This window comes from Sapajus apella, unplaced genomic scaffold (assembly GCF_009761245.1).
Source record: "Sapajus apella isolate SASKATOON/1434 unplaced genomic scaffold, GSC_monkey_1.0 scaffold56, whole genome shotgun sequence".
Classification (NCBI taxonomy): domain Eukaryota; kingdom Metazoa; phylum Chordata; class Mammalia; order Primates; family Cebidae; genus Sapajus; species Sapajus apella.
Genome location: NW_022436996.1, coordinates 2,309,721 through 2,326,215, shown reverse-complemented (window position 1 = coordinate 2,326,215; position 16,495 = coordinate 2,309,721). Strand labels below are relative to the sequence as shown.

General features: G+C 38.9%; 1 protein-coding gene across 7 annotated transcripts in view; it reads right to left on the bottom strand.

Annotated features, from left to right (window-relative positions):
* LMBR1 (limb development membrane protein 1) overlaps positions 1-16,495 on the bottom strand; it is a 201,578-nt gene that overhangs the window by 63,824 nt on the left and 121,259 nt on the right. For all 7 annotated transcript variants that reach the window (XM_032244888.1, XM_032244893.1, XM_032244891.1 and 4 more), the window contains 4 exons: positions 13,362-13,488; positions 12,808-12,876; positions 11,839-11,903; positions 6,769-6,841 (listed from right to left, as the gene is read on the bottom strand). In XM_032244888.1, the coding sequence (XP_032100779.1) occupies positions 6,769-6,841; positions 11,839-11,903; positions 12,808-12,876; positions 13,362-13,488 (334 nt within the window). The remainder of the gene's footprint in view (positions 1-6,768; positions 6,842-11,838; positions 11,904-12,807; positions 12,877-13,361; positions 13,489-16,495) is intronic.

Genomic DNA, 16,495 nt, shown 5'->3' with positions numbered 1-16,495 from the left:
TGTGTGTGTGTGTGTGTGTGTGTGTGTGTGTATCCTCTTAATGCTGGGAAGGAATTACAAAAGGTTTTCTACCACAATTACTATAACGGGACTTTCTGTTTGGCTTCTCTTTAAGGGTCTTGGAGTAGAAACGGCGTTTGACGACTCATATTTCATGGCCATAACAGGAAGGGGAAAACCACCTTATTTCTGCCTCTTCACTAATACTCCAGTGCATATGGTCCTCCTGCCTCTCAACCTTGGTATGTCCTTAGCAGTCTCCACTATGGGCCTTCCTAAGAAATTTCTCCAAGTGATTCTGTCTGGTCTTGTCACCAAATTTTGCTTCCTCTTCCTTCTTCACTTCTATGGTAAAATGACTACTCTCCATTATGTGCGTTTTTCATCTGTTAATTTGCTTATGAGACAGATTTACTACACGTCCACCACATGTCTAGCAACATTACGGAAGCAGGGTACAGAGGGAAGGAAAAACTAACAAAAATCCCTGCCCCAGCCAGGTGCAGTGGCTCACACCTGTAATTTTAACACTTTGGGAGGCCAAGGCTGGCAGACTGCTTAAGCCTAGGAGTTTGAGACCAGCCTGGGCAACACGGCAAAACCCCATCTCTACAAAAAATACAAAAATTAGCTGGGCATGGTGGTGGGCACCTGTACTCAGGAGGCTGAGCAGGGAGGATCACCTTAGCCCGGGAGGTTGAGGCTGCAGTGAGCTGTGATAGTGCCACTGCACTCCAGCCTGGGTGACAGAGTGAGACCCTGCCTCAATAAATATAATTAAATAAATAAATCCCTGGAGTTTATGTTCTAATGTGGAGAGACAGGCAATACACAAAAAGACTTAACATGCGAGATAGTGAAAAATGCTATAGAAAAAAATAACACGGTGGGTGTTGAACAATGAGAACACATGGACACAGGGAGGGGAGCACTACACACTGGGGTCAGTTGGGGGGAAATAGGGGAGGGAGAGTGGGGGGTGGGAAGCTGGGGAGAGATAGCAAGGGGAGAAATGCCAGATGTAGGTGATGGGGAGGAAGGCAGCAAATCACACTGCCATGTGTGTTCCTATGCAACAATTTTGCATGTTGTTCACATGTACCCCAAAACCTAAAATGCAATAAAATAAATAAATGGGAAAAAAAAAAGAAAAAAATAACACAGGAAAGGGGAAATGTAGGGGGAGGCAGGGCTTAGTGATATCCAATCGATATCCACAACGCTCACTCCAGAGTGTGGGAAAGCTCCACGAAAGGATACTCAGGTAAAGACCTGAAAGAGAGAAGGCGGAGGGAAACACAATACAAATGCCCCAAGAGAAGGGGCTCAGTGGGGGAAAGAGCAAAGAGACAGCAGGCATCAGACATGGGGCAGGAGTGAGCAGCCACTGCAAGGACCCTTGCTGTTATCTAGACTGAAACAGAAAGCATCATCTGAGGACTTGGAGCAAGTGGGAAGATCTGACTCACATTTTCAAAGACTCTCTCTCTGACTCCCAAGGCCCAAGACAGATATGCATGGAAGCCACTAGGAAACTCCCGCAAAAATCTCTCCAAGGGGAGACTGTTGCCCAAACCAGGGTGGTGGCAGCACAGGTGGTGAGACCTGGTCAGATTCTGGAGCTACTCTGAAGCTGGAGCTTTGCAGAAGGATGCCATATGGTAATTAAGGGAGAGACTCCAAGGATTTGGCCTGAATACCTCGAAGAATGATATGTCACCTGTACAGATGGGTTGATGGCAAAAGAAGCAAAATCTATGAGTAAGATCTTGAGTTTATTTTAGACATATGTTTAAGATGCCTATTGGACATCCAAATGGAAACACCTAACTAGGTAGTTAGATCTTTAATTTCAAAGAGTAGAGGTCAGCAGCTTATAAGTGGTATTTAAAGCCATGAAATGCCACAGGAGTAAAAGCACACAGAATTTTAAAGATGGAGACACAAGACTTTCCAGGTGAAGAAGTTATAGACACAGAAAAGCCAGCAAAGTGGACTGAGAAAAAGCAGCCCATTAAATAAAAGGAACAGGAAAGTATGGTGAACTGAAAACCAAGTGGAATAAAAGATATTTCGAGGAGGAAAGAGAGTAAGATAAAAACTATGAAGTCACAGACCAACTAGACCATGGCATTTCATGGAGCAGTGGAAGCAAGAGTGAGTTCCAAAACAAAATGTGATGCTTAGAATCGAAACCTGTGAGCACACAACTCATGTGAGCTTTGCCATAAAGAGCAAAGGAATGGGTGGTAAGCTGCAAGGGATATGGGGTAAAGGCAGATTCCTTCCCCTGTCTCTTTCTGGGAAAATGATAGCTTATCGTTATGCTGATGTAAAGGATTCAGTTGGGGAAAAATTGCACCATGACAGACAGGGAGAGAGGCAGAAACAGACAGAAAGAGAAAGAGAGAGACAGAGAGAGAGAACTGCTAGATTGTGTCCTTGAATCAGTGATAAGAGGAATCCAGGGCACCAGGGGAGGGCTGGCATTAGCCAGGCACACAGACAATTCAGCCACAGCATCAAGGGAAACGGCAGCAGATGTGAGGGGAGCTGCAGGAAGGTGGGTTGGCATGAAGGAAAAAGCTTGTGAAAATTCTCTTATGATTGCTTCTATTTTCTTAAGAAAACAGAAAACAAGGTCATCAATGGAGAGTAAGGATGGTGAAGATCTGAGGAAAGAAGACAGAACAAAGTGATCCCGGAGAATGTAAAGTTAATTGAGGATATTGGTCACAGATATAAAGGAAGGCCAGGCAGGTGGGTCAGTCAGCCACCGAGGAGTGGGAGCACAGAACAGGGAAAGGCAAGCAGAATGAAGGCTCGGGTTTCGCTGGATCCAGTACAATACAGTGAGACCACCATAGGGGGCTAAGAGTGTTTGCAGGGGACTGATTCTAACAACAGCCCAGGAATGTGAACTGTGCAAGGAAGTCGGGGGATGGGGAAATGATGGGGTGACAAAAGGTGTTAGGGTCAGGGCATGTTAAATCTCCACAATGAATAACTGTAGGAACTGGGAGTACTAGAAGAAGTGATGTGGAAAAAGAAGAAGTGGTAGGTGGAGTAGGATGCTTGACTGTAAGATTATGCAGAAGAGCTCCAGTGGGTTATGTCACAGGCACGAGCGGGTGAGGCAGGCTACCACAGGGACAGGCAAGGAGTGTCCCAGAGTGATGGGAAAGACATGCGCACAGACACAAAATCACCATGAAAAAGGCACAGAATCAGAGAAGGATTAGAAACGAGGAGCAAAAATCCTCTAGAGGGAAGTAGAAAAGGCCTGGGAGGTTAGCAAACGACAGGAATTAGTGATGCTCTATATGACATGAGATCCAAAGTGCTGGAGAGCAGTAAAAGGGAACAGGAGGGTACCTACTCTAGCTCCAGGACCAGCAAATGAGGGGTGTGGGGAGAAGTGAGCCCTCCCATGAGCGGGTGGCAGGAATGCATGCCAAGTTTCTTTGAGCAAGAAAATGGCAGTTGAAGATACAAGGGTTTTGTTTGTGAGTTAAGTCTCAGTTCCGAATGGCACAAGCAGAAAGTTTCAGGAGCTAGAGGAAAGTGGAAAATGAGGTCAGAAATGGGATGTATAGAGACACGGGGGCAGTCCAGGGTGCAAGGAACCTGGATGTTCTGGGCTCCATGTGCTGACCATGATAAAGAGGAGTGGTGGACAAAATGTACCCATTAGTCCTGAGGGTCCCAAAGCAGAGGGCAGGGGGTTGTCTGCGTGCTGCAGGGCAGGAAGGGGAAGGCCGCCTGCCGGGATCACAGTGAGTTCTGTGGACATCTCTCTACTCCTGTCATGACAACAGGGATGTGAGGGAGGCACCGTCTTAGCCGAACAACAGGTGCTCTGGCACGCCCTCCTGTCTCAGGAACACAGAACTCCTTCCTCTCTATACCTTTTTTTCAAGTAGTTAAGTACTAGATAAAAATCTGTAAATTCTTGCCCTTTCTTCTCCTTCTTCAGTCACCCAGTCTATGATCTCGAGACTCAGAGTCTTAATTCATCTGCACAATATCTGGTGTTTAATTAAGATGTGCAATAAGCAGAAACGGAAAGCAGAAAGGGTAGAGAGCAGCTGATAACAGGATGGCTTATTCCGGATACCAATTAAGAGTATCACAGCACACAGCTTTGCTTTACTTTCTTAACATTCCATGAAACAATAATGCTAACAAGAACAAAACCTCCCAATAGCTTTACACCCATAGCACTATCAAGTGTCAAACAATTGAGAAGTCAGGCATTCTAACACAAAGCTGTATTGATTATTGTTAAAGCCAGGCATGAAAATTCAATTCCAGTAATATCATAACTACCACAATAACTCATGTTACTTAAAAAAAAATAGTGTTATTTCTACAGTGAAGCACTTCCTTGGTGCTGGCTGTCATGTTTTTTTGCATAACTGCACAACTGAGCTCAGAGTAAGCCACACTGACACCCTAAAGATTCCTGCGATGTGCACCACACATTCCAACACACACTAAGAAAGTGCCACTGGGAACTCTGATGAATCGGCAATGGAATCTGTATTTTTTAAAAAGTCTTTTACCCTCATTATTCTGGAATTCTTTTTAATAGCAAGAGTAAAACAATAAAAACTTTACTTTTGTTTTATAATTTAAAATAGAAAGTAACAGTTCTAAACACAGAACTGCAGGAGTTCTGTGTTCCTGAGACAGGAACACACTAGTCTTAATACTAGATTAAATAAAATCAGGGGATGATTTCTCTTACTAACCTCCTATTTCTATTTTCTTAAGAAATGGCAAGTCGTGATTTTTTTTTTTTTTAGTTTTGCTTTCCTACACATATTTATAAGCATCCTCTACTGAAGCTCACAATTCTTAACCTGTATTAGTCAAAATGTCCATTTTGCCATAGAACCATTTATGTTATAAACATAAATCATTTAGCTCTTTATTTTCCACCCGAACTAGTACACAGTGACTAACCAGTAGCAAGCAGCAGAATCATAATTATCGTATCATACCACTTAAGAGTTTCTTTGAGCACCACGCTGGGCACCAGGCCAGGCACAGTGGATCACACCTATAATCCCAGCACTTTGGGAGGCTGAGGCAGGTGGATCATGAGGTCAGGAGTTGAAGACCAGCCTGGCCAATATGGTGAAGCCCTGTTTCTACTGGAAAAAATACAAAAAATAGCCTGGCATGGTGGCACACACCTATAGTCCCAGCTAGTTGGGAGGTTGAAGCAGAAGAATCACTTGAACCCAGGAGGTGGACATTGCAGTGAGCCAAGATTGTGCCACTACACTCCAGCCTGAGTGACAGAGTAAGAACCCAACACATCAAAAAAAAAAAAAAAAAAAAAGAGTTTCACTGAAAAGATTTTAGACAATCTACCAAACAGATCATAAATCATGCATGGCCTATCCAAATGATGTGCAAAAAGTTACATTTTGCATTAGTTATCATATTATCCTCTGTCCTCTCCAGGTTCAATCCATCTCTTTTCTACAACATTTCTATGCTAGTGAGGTGTTTTTACTGATTTGGGCTTGGCTTCATTTTCTAACATAATTAGCCATCTAGCACGGGTTTTCTTTTCAATTTCTTTATATATAATCAGCCACTTTTAAATTTGAGGAGCCAAAGGATTTAGAAAGATTCTAGAAAGACTTTTTTTAGTTTTCCTACTGCAGAAGGGAAAAGTGAGAAAAGTTGTATTTTGGGGTTTTCTTTTGTTTTGGTTAAAGTGAATTCTAATTCTTCAATTCATGGGGCACTACATTTTACCCTTCCTGGATGTGAGTCTCCTAATCTGTGAAACAGAAAAGGCATATACCTGAGGCTGAAACATTCCCACACTGCCGCAGCCGGACAAGTATTCTCTATAACTCGGGCATGTGTATTGCACAGCAGCATGATTATCCAAATAAGACAAATTTATTATAATATTTACTGCTTTAAGGGAACTTTATAAAGCTGACATTGTTGACTAAAGTTTACAACCCTGAAATCAAATAAGTTTAAACATTAAAGTAGTTTTAATTAAGTGAGAAGAATAAAATACATATGTAATTCCAGTCTAAAAATTTATCTGTATCAAACCATATAATGTTACTGACAAGAGTCCTCTAGAACAGATACAAACCTAAATTCTGGCATCTAAGAAAAAAGCTCTAAAATATTATCAACACTTCTGGGTTGATGATTTAAATTCACTATTTATAATTGAAGAAGGTAGGTATCTTTCTACCCATTTCTCAGTATTTCATAAACTAACCCTCCATTTTATATCTTCTCCTGAATTATAATTCTGAAATGCAGGTAGCTATTATCTGATCTTGTTGGCGGGAGACCGGTTTTTCAACATTTGAATATTACTTAAGTAAAATTATAGAAAATTTACCTACGCTATGCCTTTTCTCTGTTAAACTACAGCACTGCCCTTTTCTTCACTGGTTCTTCAGAACCGATCATAATTAAAAATTAAACTTTAAAGTCATATGCTTAAAACATAAATGCAGTTGGCAGTAGAGAGATGCGAAGGCCCTCAGTGGCCAAGGTCTGAGAATGAATGGGCCTTCCTAGGTTACAGCTCATCTCAGCCAGGGCCTTCAATAAACCTCTCTTCACCGAAGAAGTTCTTTTGTTACTCTAAAGTGTCCTCCTCTTTTTAACAAACAGCACAAGATACTGAGAGATTTATATTTTCCCTTCAATGATCTATCTTTTGGAAATTAACAAATGTTTTTATCCCAGCCTAAATATGTAGTATATACATACCATTTAGTCGTCTCTGGAGTGCTTCTTCCTCTAAGGTAATCATATAAATTTGTTCATCCAGGTCTTCAAGAATCTAAATTTAAAGATAAAACTACTCAATAATTCAACATTACAAAACAAATGTTTATGAGACGATTTAGGCTATTTGGTCTATTTATTTCATTCAGATAATGTATTCATTCAAATTTCTAAGAACCCAAAATAAAAAAGCTATAACTATTTTACTTACAAATTAAGTATAAATACTTTAGTATATAGCCAAACATCAGAGGTTACCATAAATCCTATATACATTTAAATTAGGTATTTTTTAAGTTTAAAGGATTAAGCTAAGAACTCTGTTTTCTCAATGGCAAAAAAAATGTATGAATTTTAGGGTTTTTTAGCAACACTCTGAGATACAGGCTACATGTATGAATTTTTTTTTTTTTTTTAAACAGAGTCTTACTCTCTTGACCAGGCTGGAGTGCAGTGGTGCAATAATCTCAGCTCACTGCAACTTCCACCTCCTGGGTTCAAGCCATCCTCCCGCCTCACCCTACGTAGTAGCTGCGACTACAGACACGCATCACCATGCCTGGCTAATTTTCATATTTTTAGTAGAGATGGAGTTTCACCATGTTGACCAGGCTGGTCTCAAACTCCTGACCTCAGGTGATCCACCCACCTCAGCCTCCCAAAGTGCTGGGATTACAGGTGTGAGCCACCATGCCCAGCCATGTATAATTTTAAACAGCCAAAAAGCTAACTACAGTAAATAGGTCATTAGGCCCAAGCCAACATTTTAGAGATAGAAGGAACAGAAACCCAGTCTAACATTCGTTTCCTCATTTACATTTACCTACATAATGTCTAAAACAAGAAATCCATAAACTACATCAGTAACATGCAATACTTTCCATTTATATCATCTTTATGTACTAAAAACGCTCCATGAATACTGAAGATGGGTATTATCAAAATCATCCAATAGACAGAAATCTAGAGAAGTAGTATGTTTACATATAAACCAAGTTATACAACAGTAGTTAAAAAAAACAGCATACTAATCATTTACCAATTGTATGGGATATTGTGTGCACTGTTAAAAAACCTAGAATTGATTTAACGCTAGTTTTGTTAACATAGCTATCCTTCTATGAGAGGATCCTTACTATCTTCCTAGCTGTAGGGAAAATCTGAAAGAAATCTAGAGCTGATATTAATGTTCTATATCATTCACATCCAAACTACTTATACTCAGCAAAAAAAATAAATTGTGAGGAGCTAATGGACAAAAAGATAGAAACCACATATACATCTCCTTTCAGATTTTAAAGTATTTTCAGAAAACAGATTTTCAAAAAATGCATTCCCTATCAGATGTCAAATTTATACAGCTTCTGTGAAATTGATTTAAAGTAATCCAATAATTCCCAGCCTTTCAACAAATCGTTAGGGTCCCCTATGGTCTCGCCCTGAACTCATCATGGGTACACACGCCAACTCTATCCTTGAGAAGCCTGACTTGGGAGGTAAGAACCAATAAATATGAAAATAAAAATAAATAATAAACAAATAAATATACAAATAAATAATGACAAAGAATGGCCATTCTATGAGGAAGAAAGGAAGAGGAAGAAAAGGGGAAGGGACACCTAAATGGCCAACCAGCAAGCCCTCTCCAAGGAGGGAACATTTAGGCTGAAATGAGTGGCACGTGCTGGAATGTGTGCTACTTCCTAGGAGAAGGAGTGGTACATGGAGAGGATCTACTGGACGCAGTAGGTCAGGGGACAGGAATCCCTGACGGAACTCATACGTCTGGGACCAGATCCTTGGGGGCCATGATCCGAAGTTCCTTTCCCTTCAACACTTCTCTTCACTTTCTACTATTTGGATCAGAATTGACAGTTTTTACTTAAGGTCTAACGCATACAAAATAATTTTTATCTTTCTTCTGCAAATTGTCCAAGAAAAACTTATCACTACAGGTATGTCTTAGTGTGAGTGAGTAACTGATATAGTCTAGATATTTGTCCCTTCCAAACCTCATGTTGAAATCTGATCCCCAATACTAGAGGTGAGACCCGGAGGGGGGTATTTGGGTCATGGGGTGGATCTCTCGTGAATAATCAGTTTGGTGCTGTCCACACAGTAATAACTAAATTCTTGCTGCATTTGTTCACGAGAGCAAGTTGTCTAAAAGAGTGTGCACCTCTTTCTCTCTCTCTCCTTCTCCCGTCTCTTGCCATGTGATACAACTGCTCCTTGTTCACCTCTCGCCACAATTAGAGGCCTCCTGAAGCACTAGCCAGAGCAGATCCCAGTGCCATGCTTCTTGTACAGCCTGCGGAACCGTAAGCCAAATAAACCTCTTTTCTTCATCAATTACTAAGCCTCAGGTTTATAGCAATGCAAAATGGAGTAATGCAGTGACAATGTGAATAACACACATATATTTGTGTTAAGTGCTTACGAGCACCATCATCCTTGATTTCTACAACAATCCTATGAAAAACAGACTGTTCAAATCCCCATTTTATATTCCAAGAAACAGGGTTACCAAAGAAATGTGTGTGCCTTCAAAGCCTATATTCAACTACTATGAGCTAATGAGGGCTTAAATATGAGTAAGACATAGTCCTTGACCTCAAACAGCTTACACTCCAGTGTAGCAGAAGAGATCAGATGAATTAAAAAAGTAGAGAATTTGTTAAAGTCATAATGGTGGCTGAAATAAAATGTTACAAAGTTCAGAGAAAGAAAAATTATTCCCAGGTGGGGGAAAAAAAGTTTTGGCCAGTGTTTTTGATGATAGTAGCATTTTATCTGACATCTTAAATTACCAAAAGAAAGAAAGGCATTTCAATCAGAGGAAACTGTAAGCAAAACACAGAAGTGGAGGGGTGCATAGTCCACTCTGCAAGACAGCAGTTTTACAGCTCTGGAGCTTACAGCAGAATAGAACAGCAGACCAGAGCTTGAGCTCTGAAATCAGCCTCTTGGGTTCAAACTCTGCCCCATCTCATAGATCTCTGATCTTCTACAAGCTACTTAATCTTCCTGAAATGACATTAGTTTAGCCATAAAATAAGAATACCACTATCTAATTTACATGTTTGTCATCAGGATAAAGTGAAATTATGTGTGTAAAATACAATGTTTACTGCTAACACATATAATACACTCCATTACTCAATAAATAATCTTTATTATTGAATGTTACCAACAAGAAAAGCAATGATAAGACTTTGAGGACATTGTTAATAAGAGACAAGACAAGGAGAAAAACTAGCCTGGGGAAGGGAGCTAAGTGAGTAGTTTGGTTTTATACCTGTTGAGTTTTCAGCTCCATGGGTTATTCAATTATAGCACTTAAAATGTACTGTGATTTCTTTCCATTGTCTTTTCCTCATTAGAATTAGGCATTTAAAAGTGATGCAGAAATGGCAGAGATGGTTAGGAGCAGAGCATTAATAGAACTTTAGACCAACGACAGAACTTCAAACATTTCCCTAAAGTTAGAGGAGTCAGGAAGCAGAAAAGGATAAAGGGGACCAAAAAACAACAACAAACAAGAAACTAAATGAACACAGTGTCACAGAACCTCTTTACACGGGAAAGGAATTCGACAGCATGTGTGTGGTACACAAGTGTGTATACAACATTTACACACTTTTTGTAAAATGTATGTGTGTGTGTGTGCGTGAGAGAGAGAGAGAGAGAGAGAGAGATGGAATCTTGCTCTGTCCAGGCTGGAGTACAGTGGCACAATCTTGGCTCACTGCAACCTCCACCTCCCAGGTTCAAGTGATTCTCTTGCCTCAGCCTCCCAAGTAGCTGGGATTACAGGTGCACACCACCACACCCAGCTAATTTTTGTAATTTTAGTAGAGACGGGGTTTCACCATGTTGGCCAGGATGGTCTTGATCTCTTGACCTTGTGATCCGCCTGTCTCAGCCTCCCAAAGTGCTGGGATTACAGGCGTGAGCCACCGCGCTCAGCCATATTTATGTATTTTTATAAATAAAAAATTAAACTTTATCTTTAAAAGAAAATTTAAATATTATGATTTTCATAATTAAGCAAGCATTTATTAAAAGAACGTCCACTATAACACTTCCTCAGTTTTTCCCTAAATGAATCATGACAAGGAAGACAAACATAACCATAATGATTTAATAAGTATTACTAGTGAGACAGATGCAAAGAAAGGAGTTTATTTGTCCTTGAAGAAGCAAGGCAAGATTCAAAGATACATAGACAGTGGAGCTGATACTTGAGCTAGGTCTCAGGAGGCTGCTAGGTGGCTGGAGCAGGTAAGAGGCCTTGGAGGGAAAGACACACTCCTGGAGACAGACTGCATAGAGCCTATTTGGAGCACAGCACGTTCGCTCCTCAGTTAGAGTGAGAGTAAACAGAAGGACAGCTACAGGAAAAGTTAAGAGTGGACCAGGCTGTGAAAAGCTTTGTAACAGGTAAGTCGTTTAGACTTGAGTTCATAGGCAATGAGCATCCATGAAAATAAGTTACAAATTTCCTAGGTGCAGCTAAGAAATTATTTTTATATAATTAAATATCTGACAAAATAGAGACCAAAGGAAGCGACAAATCATTAGAATTACAACCAACTGAAAATCACTTAAAAACTAATAGTGTTTCTAAGATTCAAGGCAAAGTATGGTTCAATTAATCGCAACATAATATACAGACAAATTTTCAGAAATATAACCATTTTGTAAATCAAAGCATACTAAATTTTGAAACATAATACAGGCACTTTTTGATACTAGGCAATGGATACCTAAAATACCTGTAAATATTTGTAAATTTTGTACTAAAATTTGATAGAGGACTTTTTACCTGTGCACCTATAGTTAGTATTTTAAAAGCAAAACCAAATTTGGTTTCCAAAGATTGAAAATTTAACCTAAGTTCTATTTTAAAAAATTATGAAACAACAATTTGATAGATAAATGTACAAAAAATATACTTCTATTTCTAAATGCTAGCTTACAATCTAAAAAAATGCTCAAATGTTAACAGATTTATTTAATAAACAAAATGATATATAATTAAATACTTACTGTTGGCTTCACTAGCAACTGACCCATCACTGTGAACATACGGGAAAGGCCAACTGGTGTACACACTGCAGAAATAAGATCACCAAAAGACAGAAAGCTACATTAGAGAGCTTGGAGAGATAAACAGCTAGACCGTAAAAATAAGACAAACTCGAAGATTATTTTAAGAACATTCTCTTAAACATTGTTCATTTTAAGAACATTCTTCTCTCCAGTTGAGATTCTTGGTGTTTTGCCAGAGGACTCTTCACCTTCATCAACAAAGACGCTAGAGGGGCACGTGAGGAGGACAGGCGTAATTAGTTATGAAAGATGTGTGACGACAAAGGCTTAGAATAATATTCAAGATTCTAGCAGCTGAAGAATAAATACTTTTACTTAAATAAAAGAAAAATAAGCAAAGAATCGGTTAAATTTCAAGTTATTAATAGGACTGAGAAACAAACAAGAATATCTAAAGGTGACAACCATAGTCTTAAGTCCTTTAAAATATATTTATCTATTTATAATACCCCTGAGATAGGCTGTGATGCTTCAAGTCAAAGAAAACAAACTTTCAAAAAACCACAAACTTATCGTATATAATTCTACCATTTCCATTAAAAAGCAGAATCTAGCATTGTCTCGGGTGTCGGGGTGATGGTAGGGCATATGTTATGAGTGTGTGTATAGTTTGTGTATCAGTGTACATAACAGTGTATGAGTGTGTGAGTGAGAGTGTACGCGTGTCTGTCTGTCCATCCCTCTCTCTACAACCCAGTAGAAGAGGCTTTCCTTACAGAACAATAAAAGCACCTTATTATTTCAAAATTTCCATTTATCAAAATTTATTTTGAATAAAAAGAGTTAAGGCAAACTCAAAAAAATCTCCAAATAGTTAAAATATCTCATCAGAAAACTTTCCTGCAATTTTCCAGAATACAGGATAACTCTACTTTTCTATCAATATTAAGTCTGAAAAATACTTACAGAGAAGTAACAAACATCCCATCAATGATATACAGGAATATAAATAGGGTAGATAGAACTCCCAGAGATCTATTAAAAAAAGTAAATATATTTTAATAAATCCAAAATACTGCGTGTTAAGATACAGTCTATTTTACGATAAGATAGAGGCTGATTTATACCTCATGTAAACATTGTAATTGCCTATTTGAGTTTATTAAACCATATAATTACTAAATTATACAATAAAAAGATCTAAAATAGAAAACCAAGAAGTAAGCCTTTAGCAAAACCTGTTTGGAAGGAGAAAAAAAGTTTCTATGGAATTTGAAGAACAAAAACCAATTAACAACAACAACAAAATGTGAAAAGCTACTTACTCGTTCTTCACATGTAAAAGAAATAAAACTTCATTCTTAAAGATAACTAAAGATTTCTTAATTCTGTAAATTAACATCAAACATCTTTGTTAACCATACCCAGAATTATTTAAATGTTTTTAAAACTGAATGTGTCATTATATCCTAAACTATAGTTTCCATTGAAGAAACTGGTTAAAACAAGGACATCCATACCATATAAAGATTCCATGCTTGCCGCATCATTGTCAATGAGTGCTGAAGCTACCCACACTATCCCAAGAATGAGTAATGCAAGAAGCAGCAGCATGACCAGAGTCTCTAAAATGCGGGCTCGGATTCCCTGAAAAATACAGCAGAAATATAATTTTAGTATTTCACAACATTTCATGAACAATAGGGTTTCTGCCTATATGAAAGCATAAAATAATCCCTTGAAAGGAGAGGAAATTTATATTAACAGGAAAAAAAAAACACTAAGTACTTATAGTTTATAGTGTTTAGACTGACTTTTCAAAATTATGAAAAATATTATTAAGCTTGGATAAAATGCAAAAAAAATTCTTCATAAAAAACATCTGCAGAACCATTTTAAACAATTAATTACTTTCCTAACACTTTCCACTAACAAAGCAGATTAATGAATTTCTATCCGTGATTCTAATCAAGGGAATAGAGGGCTAATTATGGCACACAGCCAAGGAGTTCACTCAGCACTGAACTGGGTGCATGCACAATGCTCCGAGCGGCTGGAGTGCGCCAGCTCTCTCTAGCATAGACTCTGGTGCTCCTCACAGACTCCGGAGCCCTCTACTGTGCCGCTGGAGAACTGTCCATTGTAATCCAACATTATAAACTATAGAGATACTGCTTTTACCAATTGTATATGATGCTTTTCTTCACATTATATAGAACTTTAAGTAATCCATGAGGATGAAATATAATAATATAATCATTATGCACAATTGTGTTTTAAATGTAAAACAAATTCTGAACTCAGGACCAAACTAAAGGCTAGACTTTTAAAACTTAAAACTGCAGGACAAGACAAAAAAAGAAATTTATTTTTACTCCCCAAAAAGTCACCAAATAATTGAATCTGCAACCATAAGTTAAAAGATTCATACTGATATTTTTTACTGCAATGAACTAACCTACAATTATCTAATACAACCAACAAAATTATAAATACATCCATATTTCTCAATAAATCATGTAATCTCATTCCACATTTTAAATAATTTAAAGATGAGAGTTATAAAATTCTAAAACACATATTTATTTCAATATTCTCCTAAGTATTCTAATTTATGAATTACAGGAATAGGTTACACTAAAATCACAGCACCCAGTTCTTCAAATTCAATAGAAAGGAGAGGAAATGTCCTAAAGCCATGGAGAAGTATACCTAGCCCTAAATGATGACCTCTGAGGTGAAGTGGCTTTTTCTTAACAGTCCTTCAACAATATCGCAAACTTACCACAGGGCTGCACCTGGCAGGTTTAAAACACCCTCAAATCTGAGAGTCAGCTCACCTTAAGTGTTCATAGCATGGGAGGCCAGTGAACCAGAATGAATTAGGCTTGTATTTTAACGCATGAAATCTCATAGTAAGTAGCTATTAATCACAGGAAATGAAATATGAATAGTCACAAAACTCACTACAACAAAACACACACTACTACTTTACTGAAGAGTCCTTTGAACTTCCACTTCACAACTTTCAAACTATTTAAGATACTGATATGGTTTGCCTGTGTCCCCACCCAAATCTCATCTTCAATTATAATCCCCATAATCCCCCTATGTCATGGGAAGGACCCAGGGGAGGTAAGTGAATCATGGGGGTAGTTTCCCCCATGCTGTTCTCATGATAGTGAGCTCTCACAAGATCTGATGGTTTTATAAGTGTCTGGCATTTTCCCTGCTGGCACTCATTCTCTTGCCACCTTGTAGAGAGGTGCCTTCTGCCATGATTTTAAGTTTCCTGAGGCCTCCCCAGCCATGCCGAACTGTAAGTGAATTAAACCTCTTTTCTTTATAAATTACCCAGTCTCAGGTATTTCTTCATAGCAGTGTGAGACAGATAACAGACTAATACAGATACCAAAACATTATTCACCACCTTTAACAATGATTTCTCTCTTCCTTTCTTCCTCCTTCCCTTCTTTTCTCTCTAAGCATTAATGCTTTTTATTATACATTAAATATTTTGTGGAAACCCTATCAATAAACAGACAAAAGGAGATAAAATTATATCTTGCATGTTTATGCAGATTTCCTCTAGTATTTGTGTTATACTCTCTGAATTCAGTCTTTCCCTGCCTCCAACCAGCCCCTAAGAAATATATGAACTAAAGAGTAGGGCTCCCGAAACAAGTAACACATGCATTATACCTATTATGTCAACACAACAGTGCAGCAGTGTCAGAAGCGTTACATATATGAACTACACAGTGGTGGTTCCTTGGAACCATTTAAAACCCACTGTCCAAAAGAAGTTATAATTGTTATGTTAAATAATTACAACACTATAACAATAAGTACAATATAATTTTTATGATGATAATAAATGCTGGGAAACCACAAATCACCATAAAATTTATAGGCTTCCTCTGGTATTTTGGTGAGAACTATTTCTTAGCAATTAAACTTGTGTTCTTCAGATACGTGCCTATGTGCTGGGAGGCAATGCTCCATGGGTCTCTCACATTTCTATGCATCTCACAAGCAGAGGCAGGGACAGACCTTACTTAGAGCTGTCTTCTTAAGGTTTGTAGAGCAGACGGCCTTGGGATTTAGAGATAGTGTATCTCTGAAGCAAAGGACAGGTTTGTTTACTGTCTAGCAGCACAATATTCACCTCCAAGCAAAGGTTAGACAGAGTTGCTTGCAGCCCAATGTAACTACTGTGGGTTCCCTAGCTGTGATACAGAACCATTGTGGGGCTTGGGGTGTAGGGAAACGGGCGCCAAAAGGAAGCTTGTACACTTGGTTATGTGCTGTGCATACCCAAGTCCTTTGCCTCCGACCCAGACATCTCATGTTTACAACCAGCATCCATGACTGGGAGATTAAGTTGTTAGTTTGCAAGCAGGATAAAATCTTAGACCCTTCACAGTTCTTAACGGGTTTTGGTGGCAAGGATAGAAAGCTAACAGACGGCTTTCTGGAAACGAAAGAGGGGCCCTGCAGATGGGCTTAAGGGATATGCAAAGACTCCTGGATCTATCAATGGCAATGAGTGTGCTCACCCATGTGGTGGGCAAGCAGGAGGAGCAGGGATCCCAAGCAGTCCTAGCTGCTGGCGACAGTCTGCAGGCCGAGGTAGGTAGTGAGGCTGAGCCCC